This window comes from Phytophthora cinnamomi, assembly GCF_018691715.1.
Source record: "Phytophthora cinnamomi strain GKB4 chromosome Unknown Contig66, whole genome shotgun sequence".
NCBI lineage: Eukaryota > Oomycota > Peronosporomycetes > Peronosporales > Peronosporaceae > Phytophthora > Phytophthora cinnamomi.
Window position 1 is genome coordinate 42580 of NW_027150999.1, and position 26670 is coordinate 69249.

At 52.9% G+C, this 26670-nt stretch overlaps 4 protein-coding genes across 4 annotated transcripts; 2 read left to right on the forward strand and 2 right to left on the reverse strand.

Annotated features, from left to right (window-relative positions):
- Positions 1-1003: 1003 nt before the first annotated feature.
- IUM83_19705 (TKL protein kinase) lies at positions 1004-1222 on the forward strand (the record flags this gene model as incomplete). The annotated part of the gene is made up of 1 exon (XM_067944767.1): positions 1004-1222. One exon carries the CDS (start codon positions 1004-1006, stop codon positions 1220-1222), a length of 219 nt encoding a protein of 72 aa, XP_067786705.1.
- Positions 1223-2527: 1305 nt separating this feature from the next.
- On the forward strand, positions 2528-3134 carry IUM83_19706 (TKL protein kinase; the record flags this gene model as incomplete). Its single annotated transcript, XM_067944768.1, has 3 exons — positions 2528-2700; positions 2819-3035; positions 3111-3134. The coding sequence occupies 3 exons, from the start codon at positions 2528-2530 to the stop codon at positions 3132-3134; spliced, it is 414 nt and encodes a 137-aa protein (XP_067786704.1).
- A 3137-nt stretch (positions 3135-6271) lies between these two features.
- IUM83_19707 (Mannan polymerase complex subunit mnn9) lies at positions 6272-22996 on the reverse strand (the record flags this gene model as incomplete). Its single annotated transcript, XM_067944769.1, has 4 exons — positions 6272-6318; positions 6382-6470; positions 8162-9039; positions 22685-22996. 4 exons carry the CDS (start codon positions 22994-22996, stop codon positions 6272-6274), a joined length of 1326 nt encoding a protein of 441 aa, XP_067786703.1.
- Positions 22997-23945: 949 nt separating this feature from the next.
- On the reverse strand, positions 23946-25124 carry IUM83_19708 (Mannan polymerase complex subunit mnn9; the record flags this gene model as incomplete). Its single annotated transcript, XM_067944770.1, has 1 exon — positions 23946-25124. One exon carries the CDS (start codon positions 25122-25124, stop codon positions 23946-23948), a length of 1179 nt encoding a protein of 392 aa, XP_067786702.1.
- Positions 25125-26670: the final 1546 nt, after the last annotated feature.

Genomic DNA, 26670 nt, shown 5'->3' on the forward strand with positions numbered 1-26670 from the left:
CACATTGCGCTACGTGTATGACCAATCGTAGGTACTTAGTAATAAATTGAGTTAATTATATTTGAGTACACAAATATAATTTAAGTAAGATAGGATTCCAAGTGACTTAGATTAGGTAAATGAGAACTGTATTGTTTGTAAATTGATCTTCCTCCTAGAACTGCTAAAACTGTTTATCATCTATGAAAGGGGTTGTCAGCGGCTGGCTGGCAGAGCCCCGCCAATATGCATGTCTCTAATTGGCAGAAAGATGCTGCTTTCTACCAATAGGATCTTTGGGTATGTGTGGACCACTCATTGTGGTGGCCCACTTCAATGTATCCATTGGTGTGTCTTACACCAATGTGAGGAAGTATCTAAAACTCTTAACAAATATTTTATCTGTTAAATTCACAAGTGGTTTGTAGCCACTTGTGCGTGTAACCCCGTTACAAACAGCTTGAGCCTGTTGAAGTTGTGCGCGTCTTCGAGAGCGGTTTAATTGATGCTGTGCAGACGCAGTTCCCCAACGCGATCGCTATTAGCTGCCAATTACACTTAGCGCACGCGCTCAGACGTGCGATGACGCGATTCCTGATTCGATAGGAGAAATGTTCTATCGCTATGACCCGTGGGGTTCTCGACATGCTAACCATCCCTGAGCACAGTTTTATTGAGCACGGCATTAGGTGGGTCAAGCGTGAGATTCGTCTGCGCTGTGACGTGGCTGAAATTGAATACTCTAACGCTAAGTGGCGAGGCTTCTGGGGCTATTTCCAGAGGACATGGGTAGAGCAGTACGATGTAAGCGTGTGAAACGTTGCTGGCCTGAACAATGAGCTTATGGAACGCACGAACAACCCACTGGAGAGGTTTAACAGGGAGCTTAACAATCGTTTTTCTAAGCCCCGCCCTAGCATGGCGACTTTTGTGGGAGTGATAAAGAAACTTTCCGCTCAGATCTGATCCAATATCAGATCTGTACTATACATGACCCCAATCAGGTTTTACCATTCGCGGTGGGATGTACAGCATCGACGCCAACATGTTCTCATTCAGTGTGGTGCTGTCAGAGCTAGACATGCTCTCGGCCCCGTACGCCCAGTCGCGGCAACAAATCTGCGACTCGAGCTGGTGTCCACTACAGGAGGCCGACATCCAGCAGAAAGTGACCAAGGGAAGTCACCACATCATCTTATCTGGATCGGGTCCCATGGTGCTGGGCGCGCGTGCGTATCTGTAAATCCCCTCAAACGTCCAACTGTGCCTGAAGCGCTGTAAAGGCTCCCGAGCAGGAGCTGGCGTAAGCCCCAGCTCGTGGATAGAGCCGCTATCTTTTTCGCGTCTTCCTCGATAGACTTGCGTGTATATTTGAATTCCCCTTTCCGTTGCTTTTCGCACGAGCAAGGCACTAACTATCAACTGGTTGTCAATTTCTGGTGCTTGAGGCTGCATGTGACCCGGCGAGGGAGTCAGGCCATAGTGGAAGTGATGGGTCCCCGATCTCGTCTCACCGCGGCTTCAACTTGTCCTCCGAAGCAGCCGGCGTGGCTACCGTGGACGCACGTTGGTGGCGTTGCCGGCGGTAACGGCCGACGTCGCAGGTTTGTTGTTGTCTCTGGTGCTACTGGGCGGGTGGAATTCCTGGTCGATCCCTTCCTGCCTCTGACTTGGCACTCTCCGCTGCGACAGCCAAAGATAGAGTGTGGAAAGAGAGTCCGCTGTCGTAGCGATGCGCTCGCATGCCTATCGACGTGTGGAAGCGCTGCCGTGCACGTGATGGAGTGCCAGCGGTGAGTATGACAGCGAGCGGCGGAGTAGATACCCCGCGGTACTCGTTTGACGCTCGGCGGCGTCGCAGTGACTAATCCAGCCTGCCTGGCACTGCTTCACTGCACGTGCTGCAGATCGGTCTACCACTTTCTGGGAGCTGAGTGGTATACATGTCGTGGGGACTATATCGTCCCCATCGAGGCGTCTGCATGGTCGGTGGTTGTCAGGGGTGGTGCCCTTTGTTTCAACATCTACGCAATGCCTGACTCAATCGGATAGAGGCAAACGCCGTATTTGGGTCGTTCGCCTACGGCTTCAGATTCGTTGCAACCAGTACCAACTCTGAACTGCAGTCGGGAAGCTACGGCAAACTGGAGTAAGTGGCTAATTTGACACTCCATCATTGTCATCAGCGTACCTTGTGTGTGTTCATCGTAGTATTCATTTACCGTCGTCATCGCTCAAGTGGATACAAAAGTCAACACCATGGTACCAGATCAATCAAATAGCCCAGGATTTCATCGGCAGCGTTCGCCTGTGAGCCACCAGTACGTGCAACAACCACAGCATTCGCAACGTTTGGTCTCTAGCGATGCTGCCTCGAACGGCGAAACACCCCTAGGCACGAACGGGTTGTGAAATGACGACGTGAGCGTATTCCGCGATACAAAGTTCACGCACAGTAGATTCTGGGGCAGTTGGAGAAGTGTACACCGGAGTCTTCAACCACAAGCGCGTGGCCGTGAAAATGCTGCTTCCACAAACTCGCGGCGATATGCACCACATGAACGAGTTCCTGTCCGAGGCGAAGATGACGGCAACCATTGAGCACATGCGCATCGTGCGCTTCGTTGGCGTCGTGTGGGACTTGCTGTCGGACTTGTGTGTCGTGCTCGAGTTCATGGACGGCGGCGATCTGCATTCGCTGCTGGATCGGCGGTCCACCTGGTCGGATTCGACCTCGAGAAGATCACCATCGCGCTGCACGTCACGCGCTCGTACACCTGCACTCTGGTGCCGGCGATCATCCAACGCGACCTCAAGTGCACAATGTTCTGCTAAGTAGCGACTTGGCGGCCAAGCTGACGGACGTCGGCATCTCTCGCGAGCGGCTGGACCGCACCATGACGGCGGGTGTCGGGACGTCGCGCTGGATGGCGCCGGAAGTCATGCTCGAGGAGATCAACGACGTCAAAGCTGACGTGTTCTCGTTCGGCGTGCTGCTGTCAGAGCTCGATGTGCATTCGCTGCAGCACACGTTTGTGAAGGTGGAGGGTCTGGCAGTCGGTCGTTGTCGGACACAGCGATCCAGCAGAAGGTGGTATTGGGGATACTTCGCGTGGGGTTCTCGTCTTCAGGCCCTCATCGATAGCGATGGCTGAATTTGGTGAGACTTGCGTGCGACCCAGTGCGGCGGAGACGCTGTACAAGCTGTAGGCAAGTGGTGTGGGCTAGTTGGTGCAGCAATACGTGTCACCTATGTTAGCCCCTGTTTACCATCTCTATAATTGACGACCCTCGTATCAATGATTTCATGCATCACCTCGGTGCAGTGCCGCCATAACTCTTGGATTCCACTTGACACCGGGAAATGTATCAGCGTATTATACATCTCACCCAATTCTATTAGCAACCATCGGATTTATTGCTCAGTCGAACTGCCCTCCCGGTTTAAGTGACAGCGAGTGCTTCACTGTATTATCAGAATATGATACTATAAATCCAGAGCTGTTCCGGGCGAAGGACGGCTTTGTATGATAAAAGGGATTTCGCAGACGAATCCGTTAAAATCACAGATTGTTGAAAAAATTCGACAAGTAGTGCTTTTAACCCTTTCGTTACCATAAAAATAGATGAAGTAAGATTTAACAAAATGTGGTAAGAAAATCACTTCTACGGAAAGGTTGTAGAATAACCGCAAGATAATAATCTACATAACACCGTGTTTTGGATAGTCATAAATCGGTCGACCTCGCCCTTTTCTACGAATCACAGGGCGCGCTTACGGTGAATTTCATCACTTTCCCCGGGCACTGCGTCCGAAACCATGCCCGGGACATCGACGCTGCGCTGTGCTCGCCACTCCCCGGCGTTGCGTTGGGCTCGCCACTCACCGGCGCTGCGTTATGGTCGCCATCCTCGGCTGTGATGTGCTCGCCGTCCCTGCGGTGTGTAAGAGGCCGATCGAGAACGAAACTCCAAGATCTGTAGCGCCGTGCATGACGTCATGACGTAAATTACATGAACCATGCCCCGCTACATCACACAACATACTACTCTAGTGTATACAATATACTCTCAGTGTATACAATATACTCTCACGAAGTCCGACGAGGTTTTGTTGAATACAATTCTCGGGCAGGTAGGTAGAGTTAAAACGGCTCTTGATCAAGTGGGTGCATCGCGTGCCACTCGGAAGACCGATAGGGACTCTATTTTCCACAGCAGCATGGCTGCCATGTTGATGGGTGCTCGATAGCGCCAGCCAGTATATCGATAACATTCATAGCCACAGCGATTTTGAGCCCATAACTGTAACCAAGCTCCTTGACACGCCCTTCCTGAACATGTGTACTGATGATATCGTCGTTTATCATATCGTCTGCGCGCATCATCTCGAAGCACGTATCAGGCGGAGTGCTACCATCGTGGTTCTGTGCGCTTTCAACAATAAACTTCAAAGCTGTAGCATACACAATAAGTAGATTTGGTTAGCATGTTTTGTACACGATAAGTAAACTTTTAGCCCCCTCCCCCCCCCAAAAAAAAAAAGCACGCTCGCTTTGCTTACCGGATGCAGTATGCTGAATCAGAGCAGCACATCATGAGGAGTTTGGTACCCAGCGATGGGGTTTATCCTTAACGAATATGCGCATTCTGTAGAAGGGAGAAATCGACGGAAGCGTTGCCTCATCAAACGCAATTACTGCTGGCGGCACAAAGTTTCTCTGGATAGTATCTTGTAGTTCGTCGATCACGGGGCGAAGTTTACTTGCACGGTCTGTACCAGCTTGCACATCAGAGTTGCTACTGAAATGCAGGTTGCGAGAAATATGGTCAAACCGATCTCGCTTCAAGAACTGACCGAAACGGCCGCGCGGAAGGGCCCCCTCGTCCGTGGTCTTCTAGTGGTAAGCAAACTTCTCCTTATTAGGGACAATTGTTCTTGCGATAAGAAGCCCAATATAAATACACAGCTCTCGACCCGAAATGTCTGGTGATTTTTGCAAATTTGACATGATTTGTTGTGGATTTGGCGCTTGAAATGTTGGTCGTCTTAGTTGGCGGGCTTGTTGCTTAGTATGTTGAGCTTCTACCCGTGCATCCAAGATCTCGATGAAGTAGTCGTTGCTCTCCTCAGCAATTTTCTCCAGTAGGCGAGGTGTCACAAGACGCAGGAACGCCCCCAGAGCCGTACTCGCCGCATTTAGGGTACCCGCAGTAGGCCCGTGATCACCATCAAAGATACCAGGATAATCTTCCTGCATTCACCCCTCAGATCGTGGTTTATAAGGTTCGTCCATGTAAGGAAACGGTGTCACCAACATGGCTATGGTCCACCCGTTTTCGTGCATATCGTCCAGCACTGAAGTACGAATAACACCGCGAGCCACCTCACCCACACCACCCACTGCACCGAGCAATGCAGGATCAAAGAGAAGATCCGGCGCTGTCGTCGCTTCGTCTTCGGAGCCTGGGTCGGGCTCAACCCAGTCCACATTGGCTCAACCCAGTCCACATTGTCGTCGTCATAGTCGTAGACAGAATCTCCTTCTCACTCGCGGTCTGAATCCAGTGTTACATAGGGGTTCACGTCACTGGGGCCGGCAATAATAGAATCCTCGTCGAGAACGTCTGATACATCATCAAAATAAACAATAAACTGATATAACGTATCCTTAACATGTATCTATACACGATATACTGACCTGAAGCTGGGAGAAAGTTAGAATCGTCGTTTTCTTTCGTTTCTTCTTCGGCTTCAGGTGTCAAGAGGCAACACTATAATTCTCGTACTCAGCAGCGATGCTGTCATCATCAACAGTGGTAATGAACGCATTGTTCCGGTTGTGTTGGGGCGACGGATCTAATATTCAGAATGTCAGAAGCACAAGCTTAGTTTCATCATAAAGCATCGCATAACTACCGCAAAATTCGTACTGGTTGTGGAATGACTCTCTCTAGGTGTGGAAGCATGCGTGCTTGAGTCAGATGCGTCATCCCTCATCACGTGTGGAGGCGTAGAAATCAGTTCATGGCTTCGTCCGGGGGATTCAGGAGCTGCAACATCGTAACGAAGTTTGTCAACCTCAAGTTGGAAAACATCACAGCCTACACAATCAAACCTGAAGGTGCCGTATTGCTACGTTCGTCAGAGGCTTTCGTCCCCACTCGTGATTCAGCAGTCTCTGTAGGATACACGATAGCATTAGCCGTGTAATGCGTATAATACATGCCATGGATTCAAACCTCCCGACGTCTGCGTGCTAACGTCTGGATTGTTCTCTGCTTCAATGGCTTACGAGTACGCCTCGCTCTCCTTCTGCTTGTGCCGCTTTAGCTCTTCTATCACCATACAACACACGTTAGACCAAGATGGAATGAACGCAGGTTTCTGGTAGACCGCACCAATGACCAAACGATCCAGATAGTACATCAACTCCAGTTCGCCGACGAAGAAATCATCACCGCGCATACCTTTCTTCGACTTGCCGGGTCTGATGTAAAAGAAGTCATTTGATAAACCAGCGGGGGTTTGGAGGTCCATCCATCGTGTTTCAGCTCTCTCCAACGAGCCTGGAAGGCCATGCTTGCTGTCGGGTCTAGAACTTGGTCGGAGCGGGTGGATTCTCGTATGAGCCACGAATCAGTGGCCCAGAGGAACATCTCCAAGTTTCGACAAGAAAATATGTCCCACAAAAAATCTTTTAACATTTTATATTCCGAAAAAACAAAAGTCGAGACGTTTAACGTCTTTGCACTGCTGTGCCGGCAGGATGGGATAGAACCTAACCACGTTTGACGTGAAAAATGTATGGAGCAATACAAAAACAAAGCATAAAATACTTTAACGTGTCTGAGACAACATTAAGGAATTTCGGTAATGTGTCTGATACAACCTCTCTGATTTGGGGGGTTAAATACGTACGTTGACCTTAAACGCATGACTTACCTTAGGATGCCGAACGTCGAATGACTTGTTGCTCACTGTGTGCTAGTACCGTGCTCGGCGGACAATGCGTGAAACATCTGGACATTTTCTTCCACTCAAGACCAGCCTTTATTAATAAATGCTGGCATAAGAGGCCCGTCAATGTCAATTCAAATTATGCAATACGTCATTCACTTCAAAATTCCTCCGTGTGTTGGATGTGTAATGGGGCACCAGTAGAGGGTCGCCACGAACGGTAGTCGGCGGAGACGAACAGCGGCGACGTGCCGTACGGGCTGAGCGACGAGCTAAGCGTGGGCAACGAGAATGGCTGGCATGGGTTCCCGACGGAGAGTCGCTGGACCCTGACGGTGGCGAGCACGGAGGACCGCACGAACGCGATCTTGGCAGCGAGCGGTCGCACGGAGACGACGGCTACTCGAATGGACGGCTGGTAGGGGCTGACGGCGAAGATCTCTGAGCTGAAGGGTCAGCAGCACGAGCTGTCCCAACAGCTGCGGTGAACGCTCAGTTGAGAATTAGCGGGCTCGGAGACAAGCGGACGGACAACAGAATGGCGGGCTCGGAGACAAGCGGACGGACTTGAGAATTTATGCGCACGGAGACGAGGGGAACGTGCGACATTGGTTGCTTGGTGACGAGCTGCTGGACGACGAACGACCGCTACAGCGCTCATTGAGCAAAAACGAGGGATGGTATAGTGCCGACGGGTGCTCTGCGGTCAACTGGCAGACGAGTGACGGTGTAGTGCCGACGGGTGCTCTGCAGTCATTGGCTGTAGCTGAACGAGCGGTTGAGCGGCATGTGGGTTTCAGGCGGCGTGAGGTGCCAGCGGGTGGTGGACACGAAGTCCGTCATTAGCCGCGTATGTACTTGACGTGGGATCTGGGGACGGTGAAGCTGCGCGACTTGCGAGTGTGGCTATGGTTGAACGATTGACGAACCAGTGTGGAGGTAGTAGCTCTCTTTGTATTGATTTAGGTCGAATCTAGTGGTTAGCCGTATGCGAGTGACTACGAACGACGTGAGGTCTATTGAGTAATCTAGTCTCTTAATAAATTGGATCCGTTCGTGTATATGAACAATTCGGCGCAGTTGCTCGGTTAGCTGCTGTCGGCCAATGCGAAGTTGACTTCCAGTCCTGCGGTCGAACGAACGCAGCGGAGCAGTGCGATCTCCCCAACTAGTCGGGCAAGATACAAGGTACATACGGATTCATTGACCATACCCCAGCACCTGAAGCCCAAGAAGTGTGCTGTGTAGCACAAACCCTCCGTTTCAATTCCGTCGTAGCCCTCTCGACCCCATTCACTCCCAATGGCGTAGTGCATCGGAAACACCACACCCTGTCGATGGATCTCAGCTCGGACATACAGCATGGTTCCACCAACCGAGTCCATGGGTGTAAACGGCTTGGATTTGTCGTCAACTAGGTCCAGGAGTTTGACGCGAAGTGGGCCAGGCATAAAAAATTCGCCGTCACCCAGGTCCGCCGGCCGCACCTTCCGCTGTCCTATCCATCCGTTCTGGTCGTAGTTAATCCACACTCCGTGGTACCCGGTGTAGCAAGTGGGCATCAAGATGTCTAAGCCAGAATGAACCATCTTGGGGAACAAGTGACTCGGGATGATCTCAACATCGGCGTCCAGCCACAAAACGCCTTGGTGCCACGTCTCCAAACTTGACAGAAGCACGTAGTTGCGATACCGAGCGATCATGCGCCGTCGGTCAGCTTGGCGAGAACCTTCATGGCGGTTGTTGCGAGTGAGCCCATTTTGCACGAAGTCGTTGCGGAACATCACCGACAGCCGCGGATAGTGCTGGATGTAGTTCGCGAAGAGCACCCTGACCTTTCCGAACTCATTCAAGGACGACGTGAGCATGGCGATGGAGATCTTCTCCTTCGGGTAGTTGAAGGACCCGACGAGGTTGAAGAAGTCGTTGACGGTGCGGTTACCTCCCCACGATCCAGCGTCGTTGAAGACGCAGATGATGAACACGGAGTTGCTTTCTCGGTTGCCGAGTGTAGAGAGCAAAGGCGTGTTCTCGATGCGATAGTGTCGTCCAGGCTCGATCTTGCCGTGCTGCGGGAACGATTCTTCGTATTCGTCGAACTGCACTTTGGTGTATTTGATGCAGAAGGCCACGTCGTGGTTGTGTGGAGGGGTGATCGTATGTGGTTACATGTCGATTGGAACAGATACGGAACAGATCAGGGCTAGGGCCAGGTTTTGAGGTGCATCAAGGATAAACATAGTGATGTGAGTGTGGGAGTTGGTGGATGTGCTGCCGAACATGTGAGCCGGTGGGTCTCAGTTTGCAAGAGGCAATATCGGACATAGGTGCTAATCCACCACTCCGAGGTGACATGCACGTTCCAGGATCACACGAACAAGTTACTGGGTCACTAAAACGACGAGCTGGGTCGATGGTCCTGGGTACTGACCAAGGGATAGAAGCGCAAGGGGCACTTGAACAAGAGTCGCCGGAGCAAGATGATTACAGCGAAGCCAGGTTGCCCCCATCCAAAAAAAAAAAAAAAAAAAAAGCATCGTGTCGAGCGCACAACGTGCTACTTCCAAGGCTTTAAGCACACGCGTATATGGGCTTCGTCGAAGAAAACTATGTATCGTTGTTCGACATTTCGACGTACAGAGTGCAGGGGGACTATGGAATTTTACATCTCGACAATGGGTTACCCCTGTGCGCGACCACATACATGCCAGGTCACACAGAGTGCTAGTGGACTATCCAATGTCAACGAGGAGATGAAAGCGATGCCAAACGGCTTGGCTATTGCTGATGTCGCTTAATCGGTTAGAGAATTCTGGCAGGAGCTGCGTAAAATCTACTACGGCAATGGCAGTAATGTAATGGTTGGTTTGTCTGAGTCGCAAGTCGTCAACCACGTGTACAGCGCAAGATCTCTTCAATGTGCACGGATCGGCAGAGATTCCACCACTCTCGCTAGCACTCAACGAGTCAGTGTCGTTTATCCAATTGCACTATGTTTCAGCAAACCGCATCGATGTGAACAGTCCAATACGGCTACTGGGGTGGGCGCATCCAGCATTTGTGAATTTGCTAATCTACCATAATATGTCGCTCTTTATCGATGGTACTTCTCGGTGCGTCCCACGGAATTTTCAGAAAGTGTTGTTTTCATGGTCCATTACCGTGCCTTGGTCCTGTATGTCCCTGTGAGTTACATTTTAAGCACATCTCGCAGTGCTGATGCATACTGGGATATGATGCACGTTGTTCTCCAAGCCGCCGACCAGCAACAAAGTCCAGGCGAAGTTTTGAATGTCGTGGCCGACGCGTTATCACGTCGGTCGGACTATGCAGAAGCTGCTGACGTCAATGCCATTGACGCCATGCGATCGAGCACACCCACGTCGTCTCTGTTGGACGATGTGAAGGCCGCGTACGCGCACGACGCGGACACGAAGCTCTTGCTGGTCTATAGCGCAACACCTTCTGACAAGGCTCGTCAGAAGCTGCCCAAGCACCTTCGTGCGCGTGCACACCGCTATCGGGTACACGAAGGACTACTGCTTTATAGTGCTGTCGACGACAACGCGGACCGCGTTGTCGTGCCGAATGACTATGACCTGCGACTCAGGATCATGTACGAGTATCATGATGCCCCGACGGCGGGACATATCGGACGTGAGAAGACATACGTCCTTCTCACGAGTGACTTCGACTGGCACCACCAGTATAAGTGGGTGCGCAAGTACATCCGTGCTTGCGAGGTATGCCAACGCATAAAGCCTGCGCCATTCGCGCAGGCTCCATTACAATCACTACCGGTTCCGTCGGAGTATCGGAAGTCCATGTCTTTGGACTTCATCTTTGGTCTTCCCCCAGACAGCGGAGGGAATGCCGGTGCTGTGGTCTTCGTCGACGGCTTCAGCAAGATGGTACATCTTGCTGCGGTGCCGGCAGAGGTGACCGCGAAGCAGACGGCCCGTCTGTTCGTCGACATGGTGTTCAAACACCATGGCATGCCGACCGACATCGTGTGGGACAGAGACCCGCGCTTCACAGCGCACCTGTGGCAAGAAGTGTTTACACTTCTTGGGGGCCAACTTTCAATGTCGACTGCGGATCATCCGCAGATGGACCGCCAAACCGAGCGCGTGAATCGCGTGCTCGTTGATATGTTGAAGAGCTACGCGCACTCGTTCCAATACTGGAGCGAGTGTTTGTCGATGGCAGGGTTTGTCATCAACAATTCAGTGCATGCCTCGACCGGGCATACACCGTTCTACGTGAATGCCATGCGGCATCCACGTCTACCGAGTTTACTCGGAGTGGTGGGTCCCAGTTTTAGTGGGGGAGGATCTACGACTGCAATGCAACAGCCGCAGAAAACCGCTGATACTTGCACAGTGTCAGCTGCAACAACAAAGAATCAAACGCATGAGTCTGCGCATGGAGTAGACCCCTCTAGCAACAAAGACAAAGACCACGGGTCTGCGCAGGGCGCAGACACCGCAAAGAACCACGCAGAGGCAGGGCCTCTATCGGAGAGCGAGCTGAATGACTTCAGCTCGGATGCAATCAACTTCGTTAACAAAAGACAAGCCGTAATTCGATTTGTCCAAGACACAATAGCAGCTTCTGTTGATCATCAGAAGCTGAACGCAGACAATGTGGGCAGAGGCAACACAAATGAATTCAAGGTTAGTTCATTGGTTTTGTTAGCTACGCAAAACCTGCCTAAACATGCGGTTTCGGATTTCGAAGCAAGTAAGCTTGCTCCGCGCTTCATCGGGCCGTTCACTGTGTTGGCACGGCACGGCAACGCATCCACGCTAGGCATACCGTCTAGCATGCGCCTCCATCCGACCTTTTACGTCGGACGGCTGAAACCATACCTCCAGCACGATCCACATAGCTCGTCTTACCCGAAGCCTTGGCAGAAGCGGGAGCCTTGGCCTCGGCAACGAGCAACTCCTTCATCCAGGTCCCCAACTCGACCTGGATATTTGAGGCGGTCTGCGAGACCGCCGCGACTTGGGCCTTCTGATTCGCCAGCTCCTGCTTCAGGGCGGCGAACTCAGCGCCCTGCAGACGCTCCACGGTGGCCACCCGGTCGTGGAGAGGCGCGTACTGATCAGTCCGGGGCTGATCATACCCGAGGCGTGTTCCCACCCCCGCCACCGCCGATACGTGACGCCCGCGGCTCAACCCGCTGGATTGTTGAGCGGATTGTTGACCATAGTATCCCGAAAACGAACCCTCAAGGGGCTCGTTCTCGTATTCGTTGGAGAGGATTTCCTCCCAATCAAGATACATGGGAGCCGCGGAACGTCTTGCTGGAGGACGTTCCAGAAATGGTGAGGGCGTACGAGGAGCAGTACGCACTGGCACAGCGGAAGTAACACGAGCGCTGCGATCATCGCTAGCGCCCGAACCCTCACGTGCTAAGAACTTAGCACGGAGCTCTTTGAGACTTTCGGGCACACGGAACGACGTGTACCCGTTCAGGTCGCTGTCGCTCAAGCGGACCGCGCCTGGGAAGCCCTTCGTGCACTGAAAGCCCTCGGGCACAGCGCACGGCACATTAGCCCCCTCCGCAGCAACGTGGAGTTGCTCCAACTTTCCACGCTTCGAGTACGTCTCGAAGCGATCACGCGCTTGCTTAATCCGATCGCGGTAAGCACTCGGCTTCTTGTTGAAGTTTTCAACAAAAGCATTCCAACTTTGACAAAGTGCTGCCACTCGGGCACTTTGCTGCGAGAAGATGTCTTCTTGCTTTGAAATCATCGGAGCTCATGGAAGGGTCCGATGTAGTAATCGCGCCTTTGATGCGTTTCCGCATCAAAGTGCAGCTCGGCAGCTACAGCGTCATCTTTGATGGCGCTGCATACGTACAGCGGCATCTCATTCGGAGGTACCGAGTTCCCATACCGGTCCGCGATCTCGGACGCGGACGGCATCCATGGATCGCGCGCTGCAGGCGCAGCGCGCGGAGAGCCTTGAGCTTTGGAATCACGAGCTGCAACAGCAGCGCGCGAAGTACTGGGAGCCCCAGCGGAAGCGAGTGGGGTATCGCTCTCAGTTCGCGAACGCTTCGAGCTCGAAGCGTCCGATTCGTCCCCTTCACGCGGGGGAATTGTAACGGGGTTACACGCACAAGTGGCTTGCAGCCACTTGTGAATTTAACAGATAGGTTATCTGTTAAAAGTTTTGAGACTTCCTCACCTTGGTGTAAGACACACCAATGGATACATTGAAGTGGGCCACCATAATTAGTGGTCCACACATACCCAAAGATCCTATTGGTAGAAAGCAGCATCTTTCTACCAATCAGAGACATGCATATTAGCGGGGCTCTGACAGCCAGCCGCTGCCAACCCCTTTTATAGATGATAAACAGTTTTAGCAGTTCTAGGAGGAAGATCAATTTACAAACAATACAGTTCTCATTTACCTAATCTAAGTCACTTGGAATCCTATCTTACTTAAATTATATTTGTGTATTCAAATATAATTAACCTACGTAATTACTAAGTACTTACGCTTCCTCATACACGTAGCGCAACGTGTAAGCGAAAGTAGTGAGTCAAGTTAGACCCACTACACCTGGTAGCACTTTGTAGTCCGTCCAACGGCCAACTGCTTGACGTTCGTACGAGGTGTACGAACGCGAAGCCGAGAACCACATGAGCACGGAGGTGCCCATGGAGAGCTCCAACACGCCTGCAACGCATGTTGCAGGCGCAGACTGCCCCACCTGTCTGACCCAGAGTGGGAGGCCCTCCAACGACTGTCAACAGTCATTGGAGAAGCGGCGATAGCTACAATGCTGCGTACGCTATCGCCGACGGAGCAACATGGTGTTGCTCTGGGGTTCATCATGAAGGAGCAGCGTGACGCTGCTTCCTCAGTGACGGCGTCGTCAGGGACGGCACCGCGAGCTCAACCATTAAAGTTGAGCGTAAGTAATTACGTGGGAAGAGAGGGCGAGCCTCTCCTCCGATGGCTTGTCGAGCTCGACACAGCCGTATCGGCTCGACGCATCGTCGACCCGCTGTCGAAGGTCGCGTTCGCCATGTCCTGCCTTGGCGGACGCGCAAGGAGTTGGGCGTATGGACGCCGACTCTCCGATCCTACGTGCTTCAGCACGTACGAAGTGTTCAAAGAGGAGCTCAAACAAGCGTTTGAGCCCCCGCAAAACGAGTTCCGGTCGAGGGCGGAGTTCCTCGACCTTCAGCAGGGTAAGCATGACGTCCATGCTTACGCGCAGCGCGCACGATACTTGGTATCAAATATCGTGACTAACCCGATTGACGAGGCGACCAAGGTCGTCACGTTCATGAAGGGGCTTAGAGATGGGCCTGTGAAGACCTATCTCTTCCGAGAGTACCCGAGTACTCTCGAAGCTGCAATCACCCTTGCCATGCAAGAAGAGTTTAGCCTGCGGCAGGCTAAACTCCATGTAAACGTACCGAGGCCGCAACCGCGCCCGGTAGCGAGGACGGGAGGTCCGGAGCCAATGGACCTCTCGAACGCAACAACTGCTGGTTACCAGCAGCAGGGAGGTAACGTGCGATGCTTCCGTTGCGGAAGGATCGGTCACTTTGCACGGGAGTGCACAGCTCCCATGCCCCCTGGAGGTGGCCGTCGTGGCGATGCTAGGCATCGCCGCGGACCAACAAAAAACGCGAACATCCAGTAGGCGCGGGGCGCCCTACTGGTAATGCAGTCGCGCGTGCCGACATCGGACACGCGACACTGAGGACTGCAGCCCCCCAGTGAGACCAGCACTCACTGCAAGAAACAAGATGACAGGCCGAACCTAGTCAACTTGAAGGTTTACTCGAAGAGAGCGAGTGACTCTCTTCGAGCTTTGGTAGATTCAGGCGCGTCGAACAACTTTGTTCGACTACGAATCCTGCCGAGACTTGACTTCGAGGAGGTAAATGTACCTCGAAGTCTTCTGGAGGTACGACTGGCAACAGGTGCCATCGTGGAGACCGAGAAGCGCGTCGTGAACGTGCGCTTCTCGTACAAACAACGAGTGTTTGTCGAACACTTTATCGTCCTGGACCTGGACGATAAGTTCGACGTAGTAATGGGCACGCCGTGGCTTGCACGGCATGATCCGGTGATAGACTGGAAGAAGCGCACGCTCGTGCGCTTCGGACGCGACAGCGGAACAGAGAGCGATGGCCCTGTTACCGCAGCGCATGCACCAACAGGTGCGCGCGGCTCACCAGTCGAGACAGCACTTAATGCTGCTGTCCCGGAGCGCCCAAGAAGTGCGCGAGGACGCGCACAAGTGAGACCAACGTCGGCAATGCTGCCGATGTCAGAAGAAAAAGATGTGCTGGTTCCGGGAGCCAACACTCACATTCACGTGTGTAAGGGACAGTCCCTGACCCGAAGAGGTCAGGTCGACGACGACGCGTCGACACCGGGAGTCGACGCACCCTCGGTCACGAGGGGCTCCGCCAATGAATGGCGTCGAGGTGTCAACTCCGGGAGTTGACGCTGCAAACAGTGCGGACGGTTGCAAACTTACCGCACTGACGCAATTTGCATGCTGTCGTGCAGCCGGGCTGCACGGCGAAGCGCCATGCGATCAAGCCGGGCTTGATATCGCGCGCCCGCAGACAGGGTCTGCCGGCGAACAACTATCCACGACCGGGCCTGGATCAGAAGAACAACTTTTGCGGAGCCCGGCTTCGCACAACAAGACGACGGCGCATGCGAATAACGCTGCGCAAGTCTCGGTCCGGGACCGAGAGGCCACAAGCGCAGTCTGCCGGGCAGACTGAGGCGGTGACGCCGGACGCTGAGCGTCTTGACGCGCATCGATACTGGGTTCCAGTATCGCGAAATGGAACTCGCTAATCCTCCGACGACGGCGTCGGAGTTGACTTCGCTTCCATTCATGAGCTGGAAGTGCTTCACACGCGACTTGCACGATGGACGCGCCGAGCAAGTCTGCGTTCTTTCGAACAGCGAAAGAACGAAGAGCGAGAGCAAAGAGCTGAGGCAGCTCTTCATGGGAAGTACCACTGAGAGTGAAGACACTCTCAGTGCGAAGACGAAGCGAGAGCGCTTCGAGGAACAAGGTTGAGACTCGCTGAAGTCGAGTCCCTATTACGAATTGTTGAGGGAGTACAAAGACGTACTCCCGGAAGACATTCCTGCGGAGCTTCCGCAGGATAAGGGCATTCAGCACGAGATTGATCTCGTGCCGGGCACGAAGTACTGTGTCACGCGGCAGTGGCCACTGCCGCGAGAGCAAGTGAAAGCGATCGACGACTTCTTTGAAAGTCGTCGCAAAGCAGGACAAGTGCGGGAATCAAAGTCCCCGCACAGTGCTCCGACGTTCTGTGTCAAAAAGCCACAGGGCGGATGGCGCATCGTTCATGCCTACAACAAGCTGAACGATGCGACAGTACCGGCACAGACACCGATACCACGAAAAGATGTCATCATCGATTCGATGGCCGGGATCAAATCCTAATGCGTGAGAGCGATATCCCTCTCACGGCGGTGAGCACGCCAAGCGACATGCTCTGAGAATGGCTAGTAATGCCACAGGGGATCACGAACGCCCCTGCGACTTTCAAAAGGTCCGTGACGCACTTGTTGCGCTCGGTGCGCGACTTCGCGCCGAGCTACTTCGATGATGTGTTCATCCACAGCCGAGCTGTGGACGGGAAGACCGACGTACAGATGCACAGGGTGCATCTCCGGAAGCTCTACGCGGACCTGAAGAGGTGTATCTTCGGGGCAAGCGAGATACCCGTCCTCGGGTGTCTCGTAGGGAAAAATGGTGTTCGCCCTGACACGGAAAAGGTCATGGTGATCAATGAATGGCCAACGCCTTCAAGTGTCAAGGAACTGAGGCAGTTCCTTGGCTTGGCCACGTACTTGTGCAAGTACGTGGAGGATTATGCGGGCAAGATCCGCCCGCTGTCACAACTTCTTAAGAAAGAAGCTGTGTGGAATTGGACACCCGATTGCCAAAAGGCATTCGAAGCAGTCAAGCGGGGCTTGACTGAGGCGCCGATCTTGGCAGTGGCTTACCAAGATCGCCCATTTCACGTAGTATGTGACGCATCCGATTTCGCGATCGGTTGTGCGCTGATGCAGCACGATCACGAGGGCCGTGATCGTGTCGTCTACTACCAATCGCGTCAGCTGAAACCAGCTGAGCGCAACTATCCGGTGCATGACAAGGAACTCCTTGCCATGAAGTAAGTACTCGCGAAGTTCCGAGTGTATCTACTTGGAAGTAGACCATTCGTGGTCTACACCGACCATGCATCACTGCGCACCGCAGTGAAGTCACCACACATATCACAAAGAATGGCGAGGTGGCTCTCATTCTTTGCGGAGTATAACTTCCGGGTCGAATACAAACCCGGAAGATTGAATGTAGTGGGCGACGCGTTATCACGTCGGCCGGACTACGCAGAGGCTGCTGACGTCAATGCCATTGACGTCATGCGATCGAGCACACCCACGTCGTCTCTGTTGGACGATGTGAAGGCCGCGTACGCGCACGACGCGGACACGAAGCTCTTGCTGGTCTATAGCGCAACACCTTCTGACAAGGCTCGTCAGAAGCTGCCCAAGCACCTTCGTGCGCGTGCACACCGCTATCGGGTACACGAAGGACTACTGCTTTATAGTGCTGTCGATGACAACGCGGACCGCGTTGTCGTGCCGAATGACTATGACCTGCGACTCAGGATCATGTACGAGTATCATGATGCCCCGACAGCGGGACATATCGGACGTGAGAAGACATACGTCCTTCTCACGAGTGACTTCGACTGGCACCACCAGTATAAGTGGGTGCGCAAGTACATCCGTGCTTGCGAGGTATGCCAACGCATAAAGCCTGCGCCATTCGCGCAGGCTCCATTACAATCACTACCGGTTCCGTCGGAGTATCGGAAGTCCATGTCTTTGGACTTCATCTTTGGTCTTCCCCCAGACAGCGGAGGGAATGCCGGTGCTGTGGTCTTCGTCGACGGCTTCAGCAAGATGGTACATCTTGCTGCGGTGCCGGCAGAGGTGACCGCGAAGCAGACGGCCCGTCTGTTCGTCGACATGGTGTTCAAACACCATGGCATGCCGACCGACATCGTGTGGGACAGAGACCCGCGCTTCACAGCGCACCTGTGGCAAGAAGTGTTTACACTTCTTGGGGGCCAACTTTCAATGTCGACTGCGGATCATCCGCAGATGGACCGCCAAACCGAGCGCGTGAATCGCGTGCTCGTCGATATGTTGAAGAGCTACGCTCACTCGTTCCAATACTGGAGCGAGTGCTTATCGATGGCAGAGTTTGTCATCAACAATTCCGTGCATGCCTCGACCGGGCATACACCGTTCTACGTGAATGCCATGCGGCATCCACGTCTACCGAGTTTACTCGGAGTGATGGCTCCCACTTTAAGTGGGGGAGGATCTACGACTGCAATACAGCAGCCGCAGAAAACCGCTGACACTTGCACAGTGTCAGCTGCAACAATGGACAAACCACATGAGTCTGCGCAGGGCGCAGACTCCCCAACAACATGGCCAACGACCACGGGTCTGCGCAGGGCGCAGACACCGCAAAGAACCACGCAGAGGCCGGGCCTCTAGCGGAGAGCGAGCTGAATGACTTCAGTTCGGATGCAATCAGTTTCATCACCAAAAGACAAGCCGTGATTCGGTTTGTCCAGGACACTATAGCAGCTTCTGTTGATCAACAGAAGCTGAACGCAGACAATGCGGGCAGAGGCAACACAAATGAATTCAAGGTTAGTTCATTGGTTTTGTTAGCTACGCAAAACCTGCCTAAACATGCGGTTTCGGATTTCGAAGCAAGTAAGCTTGCTCCGCGCTTCATCGGGCCGTTCACTGTGTTGGCACGGCACGGCAACGCATCCACGCTAGGCATACCGTCTAGCATGCGCCTCCATCCGACCTTTTACGTCGGACGGCTGAAACCATACCTCCAGCACGATCCACATAGCTCGTCTTACCCGAAGCCTTGGCAGAAGCGGGAGCCTTGGCCTCGGCAACGAGCAACTCCTTCATCCAGGTCCCCAACTCGACCTGGATATTCGAGGCGGTCTGCGAGACCGCCGCGACTTGGGCCTTCTGGTTCGCCAGCTCCTGTTTCAGGGCGGCGAACTCAGCGCCCTGCAGACGCTCCACGGTGGCCACCCGGTCGTGGAGAGGCGCGTACTGATCAGTCCGGGGCTGATCATACCCGAGGCGTGTTCCCACCCCCGCCACCGCCGATACGTGACGCCCGCGGCTCAACCCGCTGGATTGTTGAGCGGATTGTTAACCATAGTATCCCGAAAACGAACCCTCAAGGGGCTCGTTCTCGTATTCGTTGGAGAGGATTTCCTCCCAATCAAGATACATGGGAGCCGCGGAACGTCTTGCTGGAGGACGTTCCAGAAATGGTGAGGGCGTATGAGGAGTGGTACGCGCTGGCGCAGCGGAAGTAGCACGAGCGCTGCGATCATCGCTAGCGCCCGAACCCTCACGTGCTAAGAACTTAGCACGGAGCTCTTTGAGACTTTCGGGCACACGGAACGACGTGTACCCGTTCAGGTCGCTGTCGCTCAAGCGGACCGCGCCTGGGAAGCCCTTCGTGCACTGAAAGCCCTCGGGCACAGCGCACGGCACATTAGCCCCCTCCGCAGCAACGTGGAGTTGCTCCAACTTTCCACGCTTCGAGTACGTCTCGAAGCGATCACGCGCTTGCTTAATCCGATCGCGGTAAGCACTCGGCTTCTTGTTGAAGTTTTCAACAAAAGCATTCCAACTTTGACAAAGTGCTGCCACTCGGGCACTTTGCTGCGAGAAGATGTCTTCTTGCTTTGAAATCATCGGAGCTCATGGAAGGGTCCGATGTAGTAATCGCGCCTTTGATGCGTTTCCGCATCAAAGTGCAGCTCGGCAGCTACAGCGTCATCTTTGATGGCGCTGCATACGTACAGCGGCATCTCATTCGGAGGTACCGAGTTCCCATACCGGTCCGCGATCTCGGACGCGGACGGCATCCATAGATCGCGCGCTGCAGGCGCAGCGCGCGGAGAGCCTTGAGCTTTGGAATCACGAGCTGCAGCAGCAGCGCGCGAAGTACTGGGAGCCCCAGCGGAAGCGAGTGGGGTATCGCTCTCAGTTCGCGAACGCTTCGAGCTCGAAGCGTCTGATTCGTCCCCCTTCACGCGGGGAATTGTAACGGGGTTACACGCACAAGTGGCTTGCAGCCACTTGTGAATTTAACAGATAGGTTATCTGTTAAAAGTTTTGAGACTTCCTCACCTTGGTGTAAGACACACCAATGGATACATTGAAGTGGGCCACCACAATGAGTGGTCCACACCTACCCAAAGATCCTATTGGTAGAAAGCAGCATCTTTCTACCAATTAGAGACATGCATATTGGCGGGGCTCTGACAACCAGCCGCTGTCAACCCTTTCATAGATGATAAACAGTTTTAGCAGATTTAGGAGGAAGATCAATTTACAAACAATACAGTTCTCATTTTACCTAATCTAAGTCACTTGGAATCCTATCTTACTTAACTTATATTTGTGTATTCAAATATAATTAACTCAAATTATTACTAAGTACCTACGCTTCCTCATACACGTAGCGCAACGTGTAAGCGAAAGTAGTGAGTTAAGTTAGACCCACTTCACTGTTGGTCCGTGCCTTGCACTACGAAGTGGTCCATGTCCCAAAAATCGCCGCTGCGAGAAGTGCTCAACACGTAATAGACAGGTACATATATCCCCCTAGCTCGATCGTGCACCATGAAGATGACGCACTGCTTGTAGCCGGGTGGTATACAACGGAATGTACCATCGACAAAAATCGTAGTCCCATGGTAGCGAAGCAGGTTAACGAGGGAAGGCTGTGTCCTGCCAATGAGCCGTGTAGGCTTGTCGAGGTTCACACTGTAGTGTCGAGAAATGCAGCCGAGACAGGGTGCGTAGAAGACTCGAGGCGCCGGCGCCAACTGGCAAGTCACAACCCATCGCCAGTCATTGGACCAAACTCCCCGATCGCTGATTGGCCTAAATAGGCTGGTGACGATGACTCGTCGACGGTCCCAAGTCAAGCGCGGGCGGTTGCAGCTCGCTAAGTACGGTGCGAACCTACTGGCAAGATCCGAACTTATGAGTCGTCGGCGCCTGTCCCCAGTCGTCGGTGGCGTTTCAGCGGCCGTTTGAGTCGTCGGTAACGCCGCCACGTCGCAGAGAAAGCGCCGAAGAGTCGTGAGTTACAACTGGCGGTCCAAAAACGGACGCGTTTATACTTGGTATTTGTATAGATCGATAGGAAACTTAAGACAAGACAAGATAAGCCTTCGGGCAACAATAACAGAACAGCTTTTCCTCCCAACCACGCAAGGGCGACACCGGTGCCTGCAGTGAACGACCTGCATCTCAAGGTAAACCTGGTAGGTAGGATTATGACTGTCGGTGGGCACATCTACTAGTGTAGCGTGTGTTCATCCCTGACAGGGCCAAGAGTTCGTGGCCGGTGTATTGATAGCGACGAGTCGTCGCCAGGAACTGGAGGAGCGAGAGCGCACTCCGTTTATTTCTTCCCGCCGGAGTATAGCTCCGGCGCCCTCGTAGCACGCCGTAAAAGGCCGGGACCCTTCCTTCTGAGGGCCTGCGAGGTATATTTTGTGTGTGTGAGCGTGCTAGCCTTTGCTCGTGGCTAGTGACGCTGAATCTTCCGTCGGTCGACTAGCGGAAGCTCGGTGCACAGAGGAAACACCAACCCGGTGCAAGGGAAAGTTCCTGGTCCTTCAGGTTCTAACCCTAACAAGCCCATTGAGTCTTCGGTGACTTGGTGGGTGTTGTTGGTGGGGAAAGTGTGCCAATATATAATTTAGCGCGTGTTCCGACACGACAACACGGTTCGCCGTGACGTAATGAAACTGGAATAAGGAGACAGCTTCGTTCATTGCCGTGGAAAGCGGTGGGATTTCGATTGCTCCGTGTACGTGTTCGCTAAAGTGTTGGTTCCTTGCTTGATACACACGTCAAAGCACTTGAGGCTCAGATAGCCCGCGGACGACGTGCTCATTGTCAGCACCGTAAAACTCGACCCGTACGTATTCCCACATGCGCCGCGCAGGAAACGCGACTTGCTCGACAGCCAGTGTGTTCACTCTGTCCTTCATTGCGCTAGTGACGTCCGCGGGGGTAGCGCCGGCTGCGTCGATATTACGGCAAGTATGGGGACGCCCTGCGGTGTAGCTCAGGGTGTGGATGAAGAACGCCATCGTGCCGGGGCAGCCTTGACGCCAATGACTGCAGTGGTAGGTATCTTTCTCGACGATGCCCAGGTACGCGCGTACTTAAAGCCACGAAAGTAGCATGTGCTGATCTCTTAACGCACTTGACCCCTCGTACGACCTGGTATGGCGCTTCCCGGTGGCTCAACGGTGCCTGGAGGCCCGGTGCTATCTGAGATAGACTGCACTGGAGTCGGCATGTCACCAAATCAGCCTTCCTTCACGCAAGTCATCACCGACCGAGGCTCCACGTGGCTTACGCGCGGCCGTGCATTTTCAGATCCCAAAGCTGATCACTGCAAAACCGACATATGTTCCAAAATCAGATCTGTACCAAATATGATCCCTACTGGAGGTTACTCCGCGAATGGCCTCGGGGCCATCCACAGAGTCGCGTTCTTTCTCTGTGGACGTATTGTAAGTCCGCGTGTGACGTGCCGAGATTTGTCACCTTGGCCTCCATCGTTCCATTCAGCAGAGCGTTCCTCGACTTGAGGTTGCTGTTGATCACCGGCGATGACAGCGAGTGCATGTAGGCACGCGCACTGCAGATGTTTGGCATGACGCTCGGCTTCGTACTTGTCCACAGCGAGTGCAGGCCGCCGCTTTTCATGAACTCCTGCACCACGCACATGTCCGACGCGGACGTCCACGCGACACCCACGAAGCGCACAAGGTGCGGGTAGTTGAGCGTCGCGGTGATCTTGCCTTCCGCCAGGAAGCCGTCAACGTGGTCGTCGTTCTCGTGGGTCTCGGGCAGCATCTTCTTCACCACCACCTTGTCGCCCTGAAGCCCGAGAGCACTTGGCTGAAGCTCTCGGATCGATGGGCTGGTCCGCTTGCACCTCTTCCCTCGGGATCCGATTGCTGGGCGAATAATAATCTTAATGAACGGAGGCGACCACCCCTCACGAGGACTGCATGTTGCCTGAACGCGGAAAAAATCCGCGAATGTCGCTTGAGTGATCAGATAAATTACATGTCGCAGGTATTATACTCGAGTACAAGTTATTTGAAATAATAGGTTTTTTTTACTTGATAAAAACTGGATGGGTCAACACACCAGCATAATTTGATTTGAGCTCAGGTAATTCAACATTACAGTCCCGTCAAGCGAACCTAACCGAACGAATCAAATTCAATATGTATTTCGATTTGAGAATAATGGCACCTGAGTGGCATCCACCTAAGGACTCTGGATAAAATCCAGAGGATTATGATCAAAGGGATTTACCGACTTCCTTTGTTTGTTACTGACGTCTGCTGATGACTGACAATTCCTCTGATCCAATCAAATCACAGCATTCTATTCCTCTATTTATTACTGACACTATCACCGCATTGCATGCTGGCCATTAGAATCAAATATGCCGCATGAACATTGCATTTTTAATGTACTTTCTATGCAGTCCAGTACGAACAACATTGCTGTCAGTAACAAACAAAGGAAGTCGGTATACACCTATGACTTTACATGTATACACATACTATGTGTACCGTGTATCAATACATAATATGGTATAGTACATGATTACATTATGATTACTCTCTGTACCTTTTAAGTTGTTGTCAAAGACGGTACATTATTATTATAGCTTGAACTTGTGTAAAAGGGTACCTACCGTGCTTCGGAAAATCTCCTAAAGGGGCCTACTTATACAGTAGTAGTCTTTTATTAGAGGGAAAAACGACAAAACTCAACCACAACCACCCTACGTTGCATGCTGAATGACATCCTTTGGCATGCCCCAGCACTTGTAGCCCAGAAAATGCGCCGTGTAGCACAATCCTTCCGTTTCAATACCATCGTAGCCTTCTCGACCCCACTCGCTTCCAATGACGTAGTGCATCGGAAACACCACACCCTGCCGGTGGACTTCAGCGCGCACGTAGAGCATAGTCCCTCCAACCGAATCCAGTGGCGCAAGCTCCTTGGCCTTGTCCGGCATGTTATGCATATGCTTGGCATTCAAGGGACCAGGAACGAAGTCGCTGTCATCTTGCTCAGCCGGGCGTACTTTTCGCTGACCCACCCACGCGTTGGCGTCGTAGTCGTACCATTCGCCGTCTTCGTTTTTCCGGAGACAAATAGGCTCCACGATATCTCGGCCGGATTGAACCATCTTCTGCACTAGACCTGACGGAACGACGGTAACGTCTGCATCCAGCCAGACCACGTGCTGATGCCAGGACTCCATCGTTGAAAGAAGCGCATAGTTACGATATCGCGCGAGCATACGTCGTCGGTCTCCTTGAAGAGCGTCGTCATGGCGGTTGTCGCGACTGAGCCCATGCTGCGCGAAGTCGTTGCGGAAGACCAACGATAGCTGCAGGTAGTGCTGGATGTAGTTCGCGAAGAGCGCCCTGACCTTTCCGAACTCATTCAAGGACGACGTGAGCATGGCGATGGAGATCTTCTCCTTCGGGTAGTTGAAGGACACGACGAGGTTGAAGAAGTCGTTGACGGTGCGATTTTTCCCCCAGGACTCGGCGTCGTTGAAGACGCAGATGATGAGCACGGAGTTGCTTTCTCGGTTGCCGAGTTTGGAGAGCAAAGGCGTGTTCTCGATGCGATAGTGTCGTCCAGGCTCGGTCTTCCCGTGCTGCGGGAACGATTCTTCGTATTCGTCGAACTGCGCTTTGGTGGATTGGATGCGGAAAGCCACATCGGGATTGAGCGGGTCTTGTGGAGGTGTGATCGGATGCAGGACGCTGGTCACCGGTGGCTCAGGTGTGTTAGGTGCAGGTTGCTTAATCGTGTTGGACTGGGGCTGTTTCGGTGCTTCAGTCTCTGCTTCTTCTGGCTCATACGAGTCTTTAGGCGTATCGGGTTGAGCGATGCCTGGAACGGGTTGCTGTTCAGGTGTGTTGGGTGCCGGTTGTTTTATCATGTTGGACTGGGGTTCTTCCGGTGCTTCAGTCTCGGCTTCGTCTGGCTCATACGGGTCGTGAGTCGTATCGGGTTGAGGAATACCTGGCACCACCGGTTGCTGTGACGCCGTACCTTGGGGTCGGTGAGGCGTTGAAAGTAGGTTTTGTACGTTGATACCAGCGACATGGGGACGTGATGGGCTCATAGATTCCTCTCGCGCTCGTACCAGCGGGGTTGTTGGTGCGCCGCGACTCTGGATCCAAAACGAAAAAACCACGATCCCAGCAAATAAGAAGAGGATGCCTCTGCGGTTTGCTTTTCCAGCGTGCATGCGCCGTCGAGAATGAAACGAACGCATCGGGTGATATTGTACTTGAGGCGCACCCTTGAGTCTATCCGTGACAAATCGGAAATGTACGCACCACCTGAGAGGCAGGTTCGCAGCGTGGGCACGACGTGACTGAACATCAGGTGCGGACAGGTTTTCCTTCAAGATTGGTAAGGCAGAGGTGTGGCGCACCTGGCTCCGCTCGGCTTTCTGGAGAGCTCAGCCTGAGCTGCTCAGGTCGCCGATGTTTACGCTGCTATCCGTGCACCCGCAGATGCGTGCGTGTCAACAGTTTTCATACGGTACTGTAGTACAGTACGCCGTATGTCTGTCGATCTCAAAATTGTATGTATTGTCTGGACCTCAAAAATACCATATGTACCTCGAGGTGTTATCTCTTGCAACCAAGTTGTACAGTATCTGCTCGCCTCGAAGTTTACTGCACATGAGCTGGATCAGAATTAAGTAATCAATCCCCAGAAGGCTGTACCGTAAATTGGGTGTGGTCGTTATGAGTTATATGGCGTTATATATGTAACTTTTGACCCCAAAACAATAGGCGCGATGATTCTGTAACTCGCCGATACCTTCTACCCGATGCAAATATTTATCGAAGATAGTTCAGACTGGCAAGACTGTTCGTGGAAATATTCTCGGCAACGACCGCATCTCTACGCCAGGATACTTTTAACTTGGAAGAAGAGTTGCCCGCGGAATGCCCCACCTCGTTCGGCAGCCATTCAATTTGCAGCAGGTATGTACATCTACACCTCTACATAGACAATTTGCGGTTTTGCTTTATATTAGTACTGTACATAGTGTGTAAAGAAACCCTGAAGTGGCTCCCTGGGACAAGTTTTGGTACAAAATAGGGGCTATTGCACATCTGGGATCGACTTTGGGACCCGTGCGGTACATGAATTTGCGGAGGCGGGCCCAGTGCCGAGCATTCTAGCGAGCCGATTACTACACTTTTCAGGACAAATTATCATTATAACCCGGGCGAAGCGAGGCGCGGCCCAGCAGCGAAACGCGGCTGGTATCCATTTCAGTGACACTGCGTGTGCTAAACATTTATTTTTTGTAAAGAAGTACTGTTGATAATACCATAGAGGAAGGAATGTGTTGATTTGGTCGAGCTAAGATCAGAAACGAAATCTAACGCGCCATGGATCCAGGAGATAAATGTTGCCCAGACTTATCTAGTTAGCTGCTCGTTGCGCGCTCCCAGTAATCT